We start from the raw sequence: 14,133 nt of genomic DNA, 5'->3' as shown, positions 1-14,133 counted from the left end.
AGTCTTTATCTGGTAGTGCACACTTAACAAAACACCAACAAATTTGACAAGGCTTGCAGAACATTTTGGGGACATGCTGCAAAGTGAGAAAACAATCAAATACAGTAAATACAGAAAACAGAGTCACCAACAAACACGTCCTGTCCAATACTTAACATGTCCTTCGATACGTATTTGGATTTTGTACACGTGGATCTCACTAAATACGTTTCCCACTTAAATGATTGTCTTGTTTTATCCTCTGAATGCACAACTGTTGTTGTTGCTGCTTATACTGTGTTTACTCTTTAGTCCATCTATGAACAATATTATGAACTAATTGATGTCATTGCTGCTTTGACAATAAGGGTTTAATTGACTTATTTTGGGCTGTGATTGTTGTTTTAAGTTTTATTTAGTTTTTTTACACTGCAGTAAAGATTGTCTGATGTCTCAAACACCTCGTAGCTCTGTATATGCTGTGGCCTTTGTATTTATATAAATACCTCAGATTTGTGTAACCATAGTTTTACAGGAAATAGGCCAGTTATATGGAAACCATGCAACTTTTGTATTTGTAAGTATTTTTATGTTTGCTGAAACAAGATTTCTAAAATAGTGTTTATATATGTCATATGGTATGAGGAGATCTATAACATGCATTAATCCACTAATTAATTATTCCAGTAAAATGAAAATAAGACTTGATCTTACTGAGAAACCAACCAGTAGCACACTGAGCTTCACCCCACAGAAGAGACAGTCAATTAATTTCTGGATAAAATTAAAATGCTATAAGACTTGCTCATTTTTATGCATTTTAAAATTTGTGATGTACTTTATTAACCCAATACTATACAAGTGTTAATTAGCCAAATGTGATATAATTATATATTCTCTCTTTACCCCCCACAGAGTGACTGTGTTGGATAGTGGAAGTCTACGGATTTCCAATGTTACTAAAATGGATGCTGGAGTCTATACATGTGTAGCCAGAAACCAGTTTGGAGTAGCAAGCAGTGCTGGCAGCCTTTTGGTGAAAGGTAAGATAATTTATCTTTGTTTTGCCTTTGATGATATATTTTATATGGCACCAGGATATTATATTATTTACAACATGTTCTCTTCTATAATACAGTGCACAGCAACAACAACAGTTATCTCAGTTTGGTGTAGTAGTTGCATGTTAAAACCTTTTATGTGATTCATTTGAAGATCGGGCCTCCTACAGGTTTTGTTATCCTGCCCTTGTAATAAACTAACACATTATTTATTGTTGACAACATATTGGAGCAACACAAAACAAGTGCTCTGGCAGACTGCACAAATGCTGTGAGACACAACTGATCAGTGTTGCATTTAAAATTAACCAACACTGACCTTCAGTGCACACTAGATAAACAAGCGGTGAAGGAGAGCTGCTATGAAGACCAGCTCCTTCTTACCTGACAGATATACAGTCCAACTAGTTGATTCACTCAGGCTGGAGGAAGCAAGACATGAGGCTCTTTGGATTCATGTGCCTCAGTTTTTAATTCATAACTTTTTTGCATGGTGGCTCATAGCTATGCTCAGTTTATTTAAGACTTCAATCCATTTAAATCATACACTTCTGCAGTGCAATGAATTTTCTAGGTCTTTCTAAAGAGCAGAGTCAACAACACTGTTCTATTAAAATCGCTTTTGGTGATTCCTCCTCACACGGTTTTTGAATTGCAAATTGGCATAGAAGCACAGTTTTTTTTTGTTTTTGTTTTTTTTTTTTGCCATAGACACTTTGCACGTGTGTTGCAGTATTGGTCAGAGGTGGTGCGAGGTAAAGCATATATTTATTTAAATATGCTACGTACAGTATAAATGCAATTACTCAAGCACAGTACTTTGCAGAATAAGGTTTTACATGTCTACAGTAAACCTATAAATTGTGTTGCGAATTGTTAGTTTGTGATATGTCTGGAAGTGGTGAAAAATGCGCAACAATGACTTGCTGATAAACCTACAGATTATTTTCTCACAGATTTGAATGTCCTGTCTGTCTTACAAGTTTTATAGAGAGTTTCAGTTCCTTTATTGCTGTGGCCTCAACACTTTTTAAAGCTGCAGCAGGCAAAACATTTTAGTGTAAAAGCTCCAAAAAAACACCGTATGCTACCTACCCAGCACCAATCAGCAGACAGACGCAGGTAGCTGGTGAACATTCTCCTGCAAAGCTATTAAGAGAGTTAATATTGGCCTTACATTCATCAGGTGCACAGAAGACAGACTCCAAATTAATAACAACATTGTTTGATAACTGCTGGATGTGCAAATACTTAAGTGCTTGCTGACCAGTGTCATATCAACCTAAGAGGTGATTATATTTCAAAGTTATGGGCACAACTTGTTTCCACTGCCCTCAAGTGTCCAAAAAACAACCAGGTTTCTGAAATATGTGCCAGAACTGCAGCAGATCTTGAGATTCTTGACACAGTTTTACTTTCATCCCACCTGTCTAGTGAATTGCAGTTAATTCCACTAGGCTTCTCTAGATTTTTATCTAAAGTTGATGTCTGCTACCACAGTGGTTATTCAGGCTTAACAACCCACCCCAACAATCCCTATGCTAATTCAAGTGAAACACTAAAATATAGTCTATAAAGTCTCTGTATAGATCATTTTAAGTTTTACAGAATTAGAATTGCCATGCATGCTCAGAGCAAACTGTAGTAAAAGAGGGAGCTAATTTGTGATTTTTCTTCTAGTCCATAATAAAAAAATCACTGACAGCTTTGCAAACGGAAGCAGAAAGTTTAGCTCTTTTCGTTTTGCCACTGATGGAAAACTTTCATAACACTCACCTGGAACGCACCGCCATGACCAGTCGGTTCTCCTTAGGGGTTGCGAGATAAACAAGTCGGCTTGTTTTGACAGAGCTGAATATAGACCTTTACTCCCCGTGACATGCTGCATTGGCCTGCCTGTCCATTAGGTGCTTATGACATGCATGCATAATTCACAGTGGACGGGTGTGTGGAGTTCTGAACCTGTGCTGTATTTTCTGCACTGCACTGCTGTTGAATGAGGCATCCAGCTGAGGCGAACTAAAGATTATGTTGATGTGCTGCATGCTGAGGATGAAATAGGATGTTTTTTTGTCTTAGCACAAAGAGCCGAATTATAGACTCGAATCTGACCTGCTGTAATGGCTGCTTTTTTTTTTTTGCTTGTTTATTTTTCTTCCTCTCTGTTGGTGTTTAGTGATATGTAAGACCATACTGTGATTTATGAAACTCAAAGAAAGATGCAATATAATCTCGCTGCCAGACTGAAAAGTAATTTATCTTGTTTGGTTAACATCTGGGACAGGATTTGATTTAGGGTAAGATTTGTTTTGAGGCGTGTTATGTTTTTGCAATTATTTCTCAAAGTTCAGTGAATGCAAAGAAATAAAAACAAGCCCTGTGAAGGAAATGTGTAACTGCCCAGAGTGTGGGCAGTGTTGAGTCTGATCTACTCTGAAAAAGGAAAGGCGGTCTTTCCTCACCTGGTGTTAATTCCTGTTTCCAGAGCCAACAGTGATCACCAGTCCTGCAGGTCATCTGGACGTGACTGTAGGTGAGAGCATTGTGCTGCCCTGCCAGGTATCCCATGATCCCACACTGGACCTCAAGTTCACCTGGTTCTTCAACGAGCAGCTCATCCACTTTGGAAGCCATGGGGCGTATTTTGAAAAAGTTGGTGGAGTAAGTACGCCCATGTATTTGGTTCTTTCTTGGTTCCATATTTTTAGTATAAAACATGAGTGAACAAACAAAGTTACAAATGAACATCCCTTCAGATCATTATTACAATTGTGTGCTTCGGAAATTGCATGTTTCTAAACTGTTTAAATTACCTGTGAGATCTTAATTATGGTGGAATTGCAGAGTATATTTAAAGCAACAAATACTCTCTGTCTTGTTTCCACTTGAACATGGCTACCACTAAAGACAAACACGTTTCTCCCCATACTCACTTTTTAGAATAGATAAAATGTTACTGAACATAAAGTAATCTATTTGAACTCCAGTAAAATGGTGATTAACACATTTACATCTCATTTCTCTGAAGTTTAATTTGAGCTTCATCTTACATCAATTGAACACCTGTTCATGAGTCATACTGATGAGATTCTCTTTGATTGAACAAAAGGGCTCTGGGTTTGCCTGTTCTGCTCGTTAATAACACCTCCCCCATTAACAAAAGCAGCAACCAAGGAATTCATTATGCATTGCTCAGCCATGCATTACAGCTGATCATCTAACCCCATCTATTTAGCTTTTAATTAGAAAATGTAATTATGAGGCCTTGGCTTCCTTATCACCTCTTGTTTTTTGCATTCAGTACGATCATAAACAACAACAAACCTTTATAATTGCACGTAGGCTATCAGCTTCTTTAAGCACTTGACTTCTTCACACCTCAGCCCTGCATGCTGACATTAGCGACATATTCATAGCGGTTGGCCACAGTGTGGAAAGAGGAAATTTTTGGTGAGAAAAACAACATTTTGCATCATATATTGTTGTCTGGTTCCACTCTTGGGGTTTATGTTGCTGTCAAACAAGGTTGTTAACTTTATTGGGATTTACCTGGTTAAATAAAGACTGAAGATGTGGTGCTCACAAAGTCAAGAGTCAAGCATATTAGTTGGCTTGTATGTAAGCTACTGTAAGTAGCGCCTTCTTAAATCAATGGATCAGCATTTCTCTTTTACTTTTAACACCATCAGTGAGATTCTTTAATTTTTTAAACCTCAGTTAGAAATACAGATGAAATCTGTAACTAAATAGTCTCAGTTGTGCAGCTGGGTGAGTCATATACAAACTGTAATACCTCATGTTAAGTTGTAATTCTAAGTTTGTAATAGTCTACATTTGTGTAAACATCAAGCTCGGCTCCTTAAGCTCTGTGTTACATCAGATTTGGTTCAGCGCTAAATTAAAAAGATGTTTTTTGTCACATTTGGCATAAAAATAATGGCATATCATCATAATGGGTAAAAGCTTGCAGCAGCCTCTTTTTTCTATCTGTTGATAGAGAGCAGAGTGTTGAACAATATGTACTGTATGCCTTCAGCAATATTTACAGACTCTCTGGTGGCTAGAGCCCATCTCTCTAATGCACCTCTAAATAGAGACATGCTTTTTCTGACCTAATTGTTGAGCTGGACTCATGCTACTGGAAGGGCTGTGATTGATATGATTATGGGACTGGTGGTGCCTACATGCAATGTTTCAGGTCTAATATACTTATTACTTAAGATGAAAGGGAGATGAAAAGGCTGCATGAAGCATGCATTGTCAACCTCCAGTGAAATACATTCAGCATTTTCAGTATGAAAAAAAATATACGTGTATATACACAAACAATGATTACACATCAAAGTAACTGTTGAGTCTCATCCTGTCTCTTACTTTAATAGATAAGACGTCAACTTAACTAGAATGGGCTCGAATGGTTGAATCAGACTTAATAAAAGGATAGTGCTGAAAGAAGCTTTTTAATTCTTCACACAAAACTCTCCTCATAAATGATCATGAAAACCTGCACTTAGTCATTTGTTGTGTCCCTGGACTTGTGTTCTACCTTTTTCTTCCATAATGTAATAAACTGAAAGCCAAAACAAATCACTGTGACATTGCACTTGTTCCTGCAGTCGTTTTACTTCATTTTTAACTTTAAAATTCTGCTTTTTACTGTTTTTTAAAAACTTTTTTATATTTTATTTTTCTAACTGTTGCGTCAACAGCGCTCAGATGGTGACATTATGATCCGGAACATTCAACTGAGGCATGCTGGGAAATACACCTGTGCCGTTCAGACCAAGGTGGACAGCGTGTCTATTGCCACGGATGTGGAAGTCAGAGGTGAGGAGGCCTCTCTTTAAAAACGTGTAAAAATAGATCACATTTTATTTTTTATTTCTACCCCATGATCCAAATCCTAGCGACATGTGACTTATTTTTTCATAGACGCTAATTTTATTTTCATCCGGACCCCATCACGTCTAACCTTTTTTAAAAGGATTATATATCAAGCCTGCAGCTATTATGGCCAGTTTTTTGTTAATAGCTTTCTCATTTTTATAATAGACATGTCAAACCACATTTATTTTGAGATATACCCAACCACCAGCTTATAATTAAAATTATGCAATATGCAATTCTGACTTGTATTTTTGTTGCACTAACCTCATCCTCCATTTTCCACCTGGACCTTCACTTAACAGTTGACCTCCTTTAATAAAAATCATGTTTTTTTCATTGTTTTATTAATCCAGGTACATGGCTGAAATCTTTTGTTGTTGACTTATAGAGTAGGCATGGGGTATGTACAGTAGGAACCAGTTTTATACAGAATATAAAGCAAACCAAACAATTTCTGACAGCTTCCTGTATTTGCTACATCCTGTTGCATTATAAAACCCAATATGGATATTTTTGTAACACCAACAGTGTCTTTGTGTTACGGCCCTAATTAAAAGGTTATGGCACAGCGACAGTGTGTCCCACACATGCACCTGATAAATGTAACTCTACATACACAACTGTGACAGCAATGGCAAAAGCAGAGAACAGCTCAATTATCTGCTGTAGGCCAGATTAAGACCTGTGCTGTTTGCTCAGTACAACATGCTGCAGAAACACAAAATGAGATTACAAGAAAAAGACTACATTTGTCAGAACAATTCGATTGGCACATTGTGTTTAGCAGTTACATTCTCTGCTTGTTGTTGCGTATTGCACCATAGCTTCAGAAAGAGAAATGTGACAAATTATCCTTGCAGGTCCCCCAGGGCCCCCTGTAGACTGTCAGGTGACTGAGATGACAGAAACCACTGCCTCACTGTCCTGGGGCCCCGGGATGGACGGTCACAGCCCCATCCTGAGCTACACCATCCAGGCCAGAACGCCCTTCTCTCTCGGGTGGCAAGCTGTTACCACTGGTAGGCTGGTTTCATCTGACAGCCTGTATGTAGGTAGTGTGAATGTGAAGTTCACTGAGCAGATAAAAAGGGAGCATGACTGCGATCGTTTTCAGACACCACGCATGAAATGACAGTAAATAACCAGCTTACTTTTCAGTGGCAGATCTTGAAGGGCTTTTGATGAAAGGTTATCCCTATGATGTCTCTTAGCTCCTGAGCAGCTCAGAGGAAAGCAGCTGTCAGCCACTGTCGCTGACTTGAGTCCCTGGGTCGAGTACGAGTTCAGAGTCCTGGCAACCAACAGCATAGGAACAGGAGAGCCCAGCAAGCCCTCAAAAAAGGCTCGCACAAAGGAAATGCGTATGTAACTCCACGTCAATTGTTTGCAAATTTTGCACTTGGAACAGCATATTGACTGTACTTCACTATGGTAGAATCATAATCAGAATCTTTAATATAAGTTTACTGAGCCCAGGCAGCTTCAGTCGACAGTTTTACCTGTGTGAGGGCTGTGCATAAAATACGTACAATAGATGCTTAGTTCATGACCAACATGCATTAAATCTGTGGGTACATAGTTCTCACACTGTGGTTGATGTGTTAGTTCCCAGGGTGACTCCGGCCAGAGTAAATGGCGGCGGCGGTGGGCGTTCAGAGCTGGTCATCACATGGGAGGTAAACATGCAGTATGTATGTGCGTAAAACAGGGTTAGGGTTACATTCAGTCATTTTGAGTTTTGAGCTTAGTAGTGTGTTTTTATTCCTGTGCTAAAGTTTCCTACATGATTAAAAGAGTTTTCTTTTTTAAATGTTTGTGTATTAACTGTGTGATATGAATATTGATAACAGTGGCATAAAATAACTATAATAATGAGTACCAGTACTATACTCAAGTATAAGTGTGCAGTATCTGTACTTTATCTGGGTATTTCCATTTTCTGCTACTTCATACTTTGACTTCACTACAGGAAAATATTGTACTTTTACTCAACTACATGTATTTTAGAATTTTAAATACCAGGCATATAAAACAAAATACAGTATGATCACAAAACTTCATTGATCTTCAGTAGGATGTTCAAAAACTACCCATCCGTGTGTAAAGTAACTTAAATAACCTGAATAAATGTTCCACCTTTACCAGCTGTTATACTGTGTCAAATGCAGCTCTGTCAGTGCGTCAGTACTGCGTTATACTGTGTCGAATGTAGCTCTGTCAGTGCGTCAGTACTGCATTATACTGTGTCGAATGTAGCTCTGTCAGTGCGTCAGTACTGCGTTATACTGTGTCGAATGTAGCTCAGTCAGTGCGTCAGTACTGCGTTATACTGTGTCGAATGTAGCTCAGTCAGTGCGTCAGTACTGCGTTATACTGTGTCGAATGTAGCTCAGTCAGTGTGTCAGTACTGCGTTATACTGTGTCGAATGTAGCTCTGTCAGTGCGTCAGTACTGCGTTTTACTGTGTCGAATGTAGCTCAGTCAGTGCGTCAGTACTGCGTTATACTGTGTCGAATGTAGCTCAGTCAGTGTGTCAGTACTGCGTTATACTGTGTCGAATGTAGCTCAGTCAGTGTGTCAGTACTGCGTTATACTGTGTCGAATGTAGCTCTGTCAGTGTGTCAGTACTGCGTTATACTGTGTCGAATGTAGCTCTGTCAGTGTGTCAGTACTGCGTTATACTGTGTCGAATGTAGCTCTGTCAGTGTGTCAGTACTGCTTTTATACTGTGTCGAATGTAGCTGTGTCAGTGTGTCAGTACTGCGTTATACTGTGCTGTATGTATTTCTGTCAGTGTGTCAGTACTGCGTTATACTGTGCTGTATGTATTTCTGTCAGTGCGTCAGTACTGTGTTATGTCAGTACTTCTTCCACCACTGAATGATAATGCAGTCAGACCCAACAGTAATGTATTTAAATGTTTACGTCTGTACATTGACTTGGACCTCTCACATTAAATTGGTTATTCAGTTCTTTTAATATCCAACTGGAACATAAAGAATAATAAATGTTGAGTAATTCAGTTCTACTTGTTCCGACAGACTGAAGCTTAGGACAGCACCACCCTCGACGCTATTCCTCTAAGTGCCTTAGTCTGTGCAGAGCTGTATTTGTTTTGGGTGTTAATAGCTTTACGATTAGTCATCTTGACTCATCTTCCTGAGTCATCTCATACCTCCTTAGCCTGTTCCTGAGGAGCTGCAGAGCGGTCCCGGCTTTGGGTACGTGGTGGCTTTCCGCCCCCTCGGAGCACAGGGATGGATGCAGGCTGCTGTCACGTCCCCAGATGCCTCCAGATATGTCTTCAAGAATGAGAGCATCCCTCCCTTCTCCCCTTACCAAGTTAAAGTTGGGGTTTACAACAATCGGGGAGAAGGGCCTTTTAGTCCAGTGACCACCATCTACTCAGCAGAGGAAGGTGAGTCCTATACACCAAAGCATGTCTTATATTAACTCTGGATGTGTACTACTGCTCTGACTGCCTGTGATAATATACTAAAACAATGCAGCATCAATTTAGTCTCTTTTTTTTTTTTTGGTTTTTATTTTGATTCCAGTTTTGATTGATTGTCCTATTAATCCCCCACTACCACGTAGTCATCAATAAACAAAATGATTCCAGATCAGCTGAGGTTATGACCAGTAAACCCGAGTATTCTAACGAACTAACACTTTGCAGGCATCGGTTCCTTAGCTGCTTCTGGTTTATTGCTTATACAGTCAGGTCTGTTTATCAGGAAAAGCTGGACAGAAAAACCAAAAGGTAATTATTTTTGTCTGCCCAAGGTTTGTTTATTGTAAAAAAAAGAAAAAGGCCACTGAACCTGGAAAGTGCTTTCCAAGCACACTTATCTTACTCTTTGGTGTCTTGTAAACATTTACATGTACAGGAAAGTCTGGTTTGAAATATTTAATGGTGTTTTTTGCAGTGCGATTATTTATTCACTTATTTAACAGAAAGAATATTTGGTTTTGTAAGTTTAATGTACGTATTAGCAAAACATTACATAACACAAACGTGTTTACACGTCCATCATTTCTGTCCTCGGTGTCTGCTGAACCCGCCCTGGGCACCACTGCTGGGGATTGTGGTCTATGTCAATCATTTAAAGTTATATCATATCACACTTCTTAGTGGTAGAGTTTTCAGTAAAAAACATCTTTCCAAACGCCTTATGTGGGTGCACTCACTCATTAGTATGGATGGACTTCACAGAGCCACAGTACTTTCAATAAATCATGATGCAGATGTGGGTGTAGAGAATCCGTGTCTTCTTCCTGACTATGCTGTGTGCCTTCCAGAGCCCAGCAGAGCTCCAGGGAGGCTGAGGGCGAGAAGCGTGTCAGCGTCCGAGGTAGAGGTCACCTGGAAGCCACTGGTCTGGAGCAACAACCACAGGCGCATCCTCGGCTATGAGGTCAAACCAGCACATGCCCACACAATAGGATGTGTACAGACACAGTGGACAGTGCCAGCAGCTGATGGCATTATTTCTGATGATCTTTTCATTTCTGTATAATTACTCAAACTACAGTGTATGAGCTCGACGAAGCCCTCAGTACTCATGACAGATGGAGGTACTGAGTGACAAATTAGCAGGTAACATATAACCTGAGTATTTTTTGTTTGGTTCTAGCTGCGGTACTGGGGTGAGAGGAAAAAGCAGGACACAGCCAGTGTAATCAGGACAGTGGGGAATAAAACTTCAGTACTCATCAGGGATCTGGAGGGCAGCAGTACCTATTACATTTCCCTGCAGGCCTACAACAGCGCTGGAGTGGGTCCTCAGAGCAACATAGTCAATGTCACAACCAAGAAACCACGTAAGGACTCAGAACATGTTGTAGGGGCTGTGCATGATTGTCCTTCCCTTTTTGTCCTCTGGCTAGTGCTGAGGGTATGGAATATTCACCTTACAATGTGGAGTTTTTGTTGGTTCAAACTGTTAGTTTTTACATTTACTGTAGCGTCTCTCATAAATCGTTTAGAGAGGTTTAGTTTACATCAGCTGGCAGTGTTTTACCTCAATTTTGCAGCAGCTCTGCTATATTTCTTGGCAGCACATCAATATGAACATCATGAAACAAAGGGATGTGATGTAACTCACTTTTCATTTGACAAACACCAGCGTTTTATGTAAATGCCAGTTTAATTTACTGTCACACTAGATTACTTGATATGCAAGACTAGCTGGCAAATGATGAGATGCTTCCAGATGAGTTAGAAACTTGACACGGCACCTTTAACTCTGCTTCTTTCTCCCATCACCCTACCCTAGCACCTAGTCAGGCACCGGTCAAAATAATGTGGAACACGTCCAATTCCAAGGTCATCCTGAGGTGGGATCAAGTCCACGCTCTGGAGAATGAGTCCGAAGTCACAGGATATAAGGTAAAAAGAAGAGAGTGCTTAAACTGATCAAGTGACAAGGGAACCGTTGTATAGACTGTAACATGACAGAGAGCAACAGGTGGCACTTTGTGCATTTATTATCAGTTTAGCAAAAATGTAGTTTTGGCCAAATTGATCTTTATCAATATACCAATTTTGCTAAAAATAACAGAGTGTAATGTAAAAATGTGACTCTGGGTCCTAGTCACCTGCAGCCACCTCAGATTATTGTCACTGCAGTGGAAGTGTCATCTACTTGTGTTTTCACAACCCAAAGCTGCAGCTGAAGAATCAGGATTGGTCACTACATCATTATTTTAGCCTGATCTTCTCTGCACCCTCTCCTCTGGTGATCTGACACAGTCGTGTGCAGGTCCCTATCAGGATTCAACTTCGTTACAGGCCTTCAGAGCAGCACATCACCCCTCATGGAGCTGTCACAGAGAAGGACAAGCGAGAACTTGGATTTTTCTGTCAATGCATGAACAAGAGCTCTTTGAAATTATGTGATGGATTGTGTTCACAGGGTCTTCTCTCCACCCAGTCTCACACTGTTATCGCCCTTTCTGCTTCCTGTAGGTGATGTACAGCCAGGACAAACACAGTCGTCCCAGTGTGGTGGAGACCAACACTACTTCCTTGGAGTTGTCGCTGCCAGTCAACCAGGACTATGTCATTCAGATTAAACCCTTCAGTGAGGGAGGGGAAGGAAGCAGCAGCCGCCAGATTACCATCCCCAAGATAGCAGGTAGGACAGTCCTGACACGTGCAACATGAAAATGATGTTGGTCTGCATTCGTGAGGTGTCACAGCAGAGACATGAGCTGGTGTTGAGTCTTTAAAAATCTGTATACAGGTGTTTGAGGAATTATAGTGTCTAATTTGATTTCTTCTATCTAAGAAGATTCCTGAAAACTCCCAGAGAGACTGTGACAAAGACGAGTGTGTGCGAGTGTAAAAATATACTCTAGTACCATAAATACAGCATGTTCTGTAGCTGCGTTGCATTATCCTTTGAGGCTACACTCTCTGCCAGCTACAGAGAAAAGAGTCAGAGATACATTAGCAATTTATGAGGTATTTTTCCACATTAAATATTTGTGTGAAATGGTGTCTTCAAATAAATATAAATAAAAATGTATTTAATATTTAATTTGAATATTTATTTAAATAAAAACAAATATTTTTCACTTTTACAGTCACCTCTGCTGTAAAACGCAGATTCTTGTCCGTAGCCATCATCAACCAACAAAACTGGTCCACACATGAAAGGTATATTGCTAGTGGCTGATTTCTCCTGTTGCTGTACTCGCTTCACTAGTCCAGCTCTGTAAATGTGCCCCTGATGAAGCACAGTGTATTGGTGCCATCTACAGCACGTTGTGTACGCAGCACACACACAGTTCTTGGTAGTGAATGCATTTCTGTGCTGCCACAGTTCATACTTAGGCTGTTATTTCCATACAGTTTTAGATCAGACTGGATTTTATGAATACAAGACCTTGTGGATTTTGATTTGTTTCTGCATTTCAGGCTCTGTGGCCATGGGGGCAGCTCCTGACTTGTCTGCATTTCCCTTGGTCAACCTCGCAGCCTTAATCCTCACAGCCAGGACTGTGCTATGACAAGGAAGGAAGCATAGCTGCTTATTATGAGGAGAAACAGCAGGTCAAAGACAGGAAGAGGTTGACAGCTGCATTTTTACCTGTTCCCTATCCTACCCTGTGTAGTCTTTCCTCTTCTTTCTACAAAGATCTCTTTGTGAGGAGGAGACTTTTCCTTCACCTATCTAAAGGAGTGACTGAAAGGAACTGGCTCTTTCAGAAGTCACTTCTGTGAACTGAAAGGACGCCGTGACTGGCTGCGTTCTCTATAAAAATCTGTTTTCTCTGCTTTATTCTAACCAGTGAATAACCTCGTATGGTTTACACCTTGGAGCCTCAGTGTTCTGTGGTGCACAATTAGGATGTGTATATGTTTTTTTTTCTGTGGGGCTGTTCAGCGGATAGGTATACTCATTCGACACCTACTTAAAACTAATGCGGTCTAATACTGTAGTTCTGCCATAAATTGGCTTCAATCATTGTAGTGTTCAATTTTTGTTGAAGAGAGACGATGATTCAGATGTATAGTGTAGATGTACATTGTGTTTTGTGATTCTGATGGCCTTCCCAATTATTTTGTCCACCCTATTCGAATTCAAGGCTAAGCCAGGATAATCTCTTCTGCAGTTCCTTTCAACAGAAACACAAACTACAACCTCCAAAATGTTTGTAGTCTCTAAAACCACCTTCATGACGGGAGGATTTACTGCAGGACTGTTGTAATAGACTGCATGAGCTTTGGGTAGTTGTGTCTAATAAATTGACCACTGAGTGTATATAATGTACCGGTGGACTGTTCAAGGATGATGGGATTTATAATAACTGGAGTCGGAGAAGAAGAAGTAAATATTTACTCGGCTCGTTCTTGAAAGAGCAAAGTTACATTTAAGCTTGATTTAAGACTAAAAATGGATAAAGTCACTTTCCTCATCTCTGTGTTTGGGAAACTTCCTGAACTGAAGGAAAAAGAAGGAAACTTTTACTAATCCCTGCCAGAAGACAGGGAGCTCATTGCTTTATGAAACTGCCTGGATTTTATTGATGCTTTTGCGTTACACCATATTACATTGAAACCTCATGACATTGACTGGAACCAAAGGTATTGAACCAACAAGGTTCAGTTCCACCTGTTGTATCGCGAAATGCAGCGTGTACACTCTGAAAACAGCTTCCATTGTAAACAGCAGACCTGTGTTGATTAATTGATGTC

At 39.9% G+C, this 14,133-nt stretch overlaps 1 protein-coding gene across 1 annotated transcript in view; it reads left to right on the top strand.

The window, feature by feature from the left end:
• Positions 1-12,976, top strand: part of cntn3a.1 (contactin 3a, tandem duplicate 1) — a 71,442-nt gene extending 58,466 nt beyond the window's left edge. Inside the window, exons 13-24 of the mRNA XM_026332498.1 lie at positions 895-1,022; positions 3,526-3,701; positions 5,750-5,867; positions 6,788-6,946; positions 7,139-7,288; positions 7,533-7,603; positions 9,111-9,345; positions 10,230-10,345; positions 10,565-10,751; positions 11,207-11,319; positions 11,899-12,067; positions 12,853-12,976. Coding sequence (XP_026188283.1) covers positions 895-1,022; positions 3,526-3,701; positions 5,750-5,867; positions 6,788-6,946; positions 7,139-7,288; positions 7,533-7,603; positions 9,111-9,345; positions 10,230-10,345; positions 10,565-10,751; positions 11,207-11,319; positions 11,899-12,067; positions 12,853-12,944 — 1,714 coding nt within the window. The 3' untranslated portion in view covers positions 12,945-12,976. The remainder of the gene's footprint in view (positions 1-894; positions 1,023-3,525; positions 3,702-5,749; positions 5,868-6,787; positions 6,947-7,138; positions 7,289-7,532; positions 7,604-9,110; positions 9,346-10,229; positions 10,346-10,564; positions 10,752-11,206; positions 11,320-11,898; positions 12,068-12,852) is intronic.
• Positions 12,977-14,133: the final 1,157 nt, after the last annotated feature.

Source organism: Mastacembelus armatus, chromosome 7 (assembly GCF_900324485.2).
Source record: "Mastacembelus armatus chromosome 7, fMasArm1.2, whole genome shotgun sequence".
Taxonomy (NCBI): domain Eukaryota; kingdom Metazoa; phylum Chordata; class Actinopteri; order Synbranchiformes; family Mastacembelidae; genus Mastacembelus; species Mastacembelus armatus.
Note: the sequence above shows the minus strand (reverse complement) of the source record. Positions and strands in the feature narration are given on the sequence as shown.